General features: G+C 46.7%; 1 protein-coding gene across 1 annotated transcript in view; it reads left to right on the top strand.

The window, feature by feature from the left end:
- Positions 1-336: 336 nt before the first annotated feature.
- The window catches only part of Recql5 (RecQ like helicase 5), a 35,608-nt gene continuing 31,543 nt past the window's right edge, over positions 337-4,401 (top strand). Inside the window, exons 1-2 of the mRNA XM_051180644.1 lie at positions 337-848; positions 2,609-2,730. Coding sequence (XP_051036601.1) covers positions 713-848; positions 2,609-2,730 — 258 coding nt within the window. The 5' untranslated portion in view covers positions 337-712. The remainder of the gene's footprint in view (positions 849-2,608; positions 2,731-4,401) is intronic.

Here is a 4,401-nt window from a genome sequence, read left to right as displayed (position 1 = left end):
AGGCCGATCTGTGTGCACGAGAACCAACTTCCTCCTGATCCCAGCAGACCCCGCGCCAGAATGGAAACCAATCAAAACGGCGATGTCTGAGGTGGCCCCGCCCCCCTTAGGCCCGGCGCTTGGAGACGTCATCAGCACGGGACGGAAGTAGGGTTTTGCGGCTTTTACTCGGCTGACTTCTGCAGCGAGTTGGCTTCTGAGCCAAGAGTTAGCGTGTAGTGAGCGTTGCGAAGAAAGCTGCGGGGCCAGCATGTAGGAGCCTGGGCTCTGATATCGTGGGGAGCACTCGGCTGGTGAAGGGCCCCGAGGAAGAAGAGGGAAGGAAGCTGGGGGCGGTCTCCTGGAGGGAAGAATGGTCTCTATGGCTTTGCTTGTAGAACAAGGACCTGAGAAAAAGGATTCCAAGTTCTCCTGGCAGTTTTGAAGGCTTTTGTGGGCTTTTGTGGTGGCCCAGTTTCTAGGTCTGTTCTACCGGCCTGGGATAGTTCAGTGTTTTTCTGTTTGTTTTTTCATTAAGAGAGAAGTAATGTTAATCCCTTAGGGATGTGTTGCGTGAAGCAATTCAACCTTCGGTTTTACTGCATGAGAATGATATGTTATAGTGTAACGTAGCAGAAGAAACTTCGGCTATATTTTAAAGTGGAACGGAGCATTTTCGTGACAGCCTTTGACCGCCTTTGCGTTAACCCTTTGGTCGCTGCTTTTTGCTAAAATGAGCGCCCACCCTTCCCCCACTCCCTTCGAGCGGGAGCGGGAGCGGCGAGTCCGGAGCGCCCTGAAGAAAGTGTTTGGATTTGATTCTTTTAAAACACCTCTACAGGAGAGTGCGACCATGGCTGTAGTGAAAGGTAACATACCCGGTTTGGCAGAGTCCGGAGTAGCACTGTAACACAACTCCCTCTCCTTGAGTCTTCCCATCTCTTTACCCTTGCTCACTGGTTTCTAAATGTTTCACCTCCACAGCCAGGGGGTGTTTATTGGTGATGGATTTCTGTTTCTGATTTATTTATTGACAAGCCCGACTGGCTTGTAACTCCCCGTGTACATCTGGCTGGCCTCAAATTTGAGCCGATCCTTCTGCCTCTGGATTATTAAATACTGGAATTACAAGTGTGGGCCATTGGGACTGGCTGTATACAGACTTGAGGTTTTTGTTTTTGTCCTTGTTTGTCTTTGAGACAGGGTTTCTCTGTAGCTTTTGGAGTCTGTCTTGGCACTCGCCTTGTAGACCAGGCTGGCCTGGAACTCACAGAGATCCACCTGCCTCTGCTTCCCGAGCGCTGAGATTAAAGATGATCACCGTTGCCAGCATCACCTGGCCAGAGTTGAAGTTTTAATAACAACCACCCACACTTGTTTTTTGTTTGTTTGTTTTTGGCTTGTTTTTTTCATAGCAAGACCTACAGATTGTCTCTGAAGTCTGGTCCTAGACACCCATTCTTGTTTGTGTGTAGGTAATCCTCTCACTGAAGACTGAGTAGTGAGAACAATAATACTGTAGCTGGAGATAAGGGGGCTGAGGCGGTCCAGTGGGAGCACCAGTGTAACATTAACGATATGCTTACTTTTTTAATTTTTGTTTGTCAAGACAGGGCAGGCTTAGAATTTAGAGACCCTCCTGCCTCTGCCTCCAGAGTCCTGGGATTGAAGTTACAAGCCATGATATGTGTATAAATAGACTTCTGAGTGGTAACTAGCCTTGCGTGCCTACACAGGTGTGCCCAATATTCTGCGTCCCTGGCTGCTTAATCCAAACATTCATATCCCAGCAACTGAAGACTACTTGTATTTCTTCTCATTCTTTGTTGGAAACAGGTTCTCACTTTATAAGTGCCCTTGGTTGCTTAGCCTCAAACTCACAGAGATCCACCTGCCTCTGCCTCTGCTTCCTCTGAGTGCTGGGATTAAAGGTGTGCGTCACCATGCCTGACTCTTCCTTCCCTCCCTCCCTTCCTCCCTCCCTTTCTTTTTTTTTTTCTGAAGACAGGGTTTCTCTCTGTAGCCTTGGCTACCGCAGACCATTTTTTAGTACTGTTATGAAGTTCAAGAACACCAAGGAAAGATTCCCAGACTGAATTTAGATTGTAATTGGCCAAATTATCAAAGCTGCTAGCAGGACCAGTCTCTAACCCAAATCAGAGACATGCCACCTAGAGGTGGGAGAAGGAAGGGCTTTTAAAGGCAAAGCCCTCAAGCACTGTGACCTCAAAATAGACTTTGAATATCTGCATAAACAAATTTCGAAGCCAAAATCAGCAGGTAGACCTCAAACAAGCAGATGCCTCTGCCTCCTGAGTGCTGGATTATTTGGGAATTTCCCAGAATGTATCCGATTACCCTTACTTCCCAGTCCTCCCAGGTCTGCCCCCCCCCCCACCTGGTGGCCTCCCCACTCCCCTAAGGAAAAAAAGATTTAAAAAAATCCCATTTGTGTTGTCCATATAGTCCCTGGAGCGTTGTTGAACTCCTGTGGCTTATCCCTTAGAGAAAATGAGTCCTTCCTCACTCCCACCAGTAGCCATCTATTAGTGAGCACCCTTAGTTCCTCAACTGGCCTTCGTGTAAAAGCAGGCGGGACATATTGGAATGTTCTCTTCTGTCTTTGTAGGTGACAAGGATGTTTTTGTGTGCATGCCCACAGGGGCAGGGAAATCGCTTTGTTATCAGCTCCCTGCCCTGTTGGCCAAAGGAATCACCATCGTAGTCTCTCCTCTCATTGCCTTGATTCAGGTGAGTCTTGGGAGAATGAACATGAAAACCGAAGAGGATCACTTTCGAGGGAGAGGAATTTTTGGCTTGTTTGTTCTGACCATTTTTTTTGGTGGTTCGGTTTTCAGATAAGCGTCTATTGCATGTCTATTGCATGTTGAATGTATTCCCTTCCCTTACTCCCCTACCCTGTCCTTGCCCCCCCTCCTTAGTTCCCCTTGTCCCCCTGCCCAATTTTACTTTCAATTTTATGTCCTGTGTGTTTTTTAAGGACATTTTTGCTACATTATATTTATATTGGTTGTCTTCCTTCACCATTTGGGTACAGGAAGTTGAACTCAGGCTGTGATGGTTGCCAGCAGACACCGTTGCCTGTAGATCCATCTTGCTAGCTTCTTTTTTAAGCCTAGGCTAAATTTGAACTTCCAACCCTTACCTCATGAGTGCTAAAATTATGTGTACGTGCACCAGGCCCACCTTGAAGAGTAAGGATTTTATAGCTAGAAATTTCACTTCTTGGGCTAGAGAGTTGGCTCAGTGGTTAAGAGCATTCGTTCTTGCAAAGGACCAGGGTTCAGTTCCTAGCACAGACATGGATTCTCACCATCTCCTCAGACACCAGGCACTCATGTGGTACACAGACATACATTCAGGCACAACACACACACGCACACACTCACACTCACACTGCACAATTAAAGAAGTTTCACTTCTTTTTTGACCTTTGCCTCTTTTCTCCGATTTGCTTGGGTAACTATACTGAGTTTCTCTGTTGCCCAGATATAGTGTTCCGCACTCTGCACATCATTGTGATGGGTCATAATAAGTGTTTGAGTTTTTGTTTTTGTTTGTTCTTTTCTTTTTTTGAGACAGGGTATTGTGCAGCCCTGGCTGACCTTGAGTTCCATATATAAACTGGCCTTGAACTCACAGAGATCCTCCTGCCTGTGCCCCCTGAGTGCTAGGATTAAAGGCGTGCGCTGCTATATCTAGCTTGAGGTTCCTTACTTCTATTGCTTATTTTCCCAAAGTGTCCAACTATACCTCTGCGCGCATACATTCCCTCTCTTGTGTGTACTCATAACAGAAGGAGATTATGAATGACTAGATCAATAATTTGATATAGGGGGCTGGAGAGGTGGCTCAGAGGTCAAGAGCACTGGCTGCTCTTCCAGAGGACCTGGGTTCAATTTCCAGCACCCAGATGGCAGCTCACAACTGTCTGTAACTCCAGTTCCAGGGGATCTGACACCCTCACACAGACACACATGCAGGCAAAACACCAGTGAACATAAAATTAAAATAAGTAAATTATTTTTAATTGATAATGGGGAGTGTCTGGTATTTTATTTTGAACAGATATGGGGATTACAGCAGCAAACAATGGAGAGAAACTGGAACTTTTGTTAGTATCTGCTCTGCAGGTGCTCTGGCTATATTTAGTGCCTGCAGGTGGGCTGGTGGCGTTGAGGAAGCACAGTCGGGTTAAGAGCCCCTCATGGGCGGAGCCATGGAGAACAGCAGGAATACTTTCTATGTGCATCCACTTCACTCACTCTTCTTTTTCCTTCTTTATTTTCAAGTCAGGGCTTCTCTGTTGCAGCCTGACTGTTCTCAAACTCACTCTGTAGACCAGGCTGGCCTCGAACTCAGAAAACTGCCTACCTCTGCCTCCTGAGTTTAAAGGCATGT

This window comes from Phodopus roborovskii, unplaced genomic scaffold (genome assembly GCF_943737965.1).
Source record: "Phodopus roborovskii unplaced genomic scaffold, PHOROB, whole genome shotgun sequence".
Taxonomy (NCBI): domain Eukaryota; kingdom Metazoa; phylum Chordata; class Mammalia; order Rodentia; family Cricetidae; genus Phodopus; species Phodopus roborovskii.
Note: the sequence above shows the minus strand (reverse complement) of the source record. Positions and strands in the feature narration are given on the sequence as shown.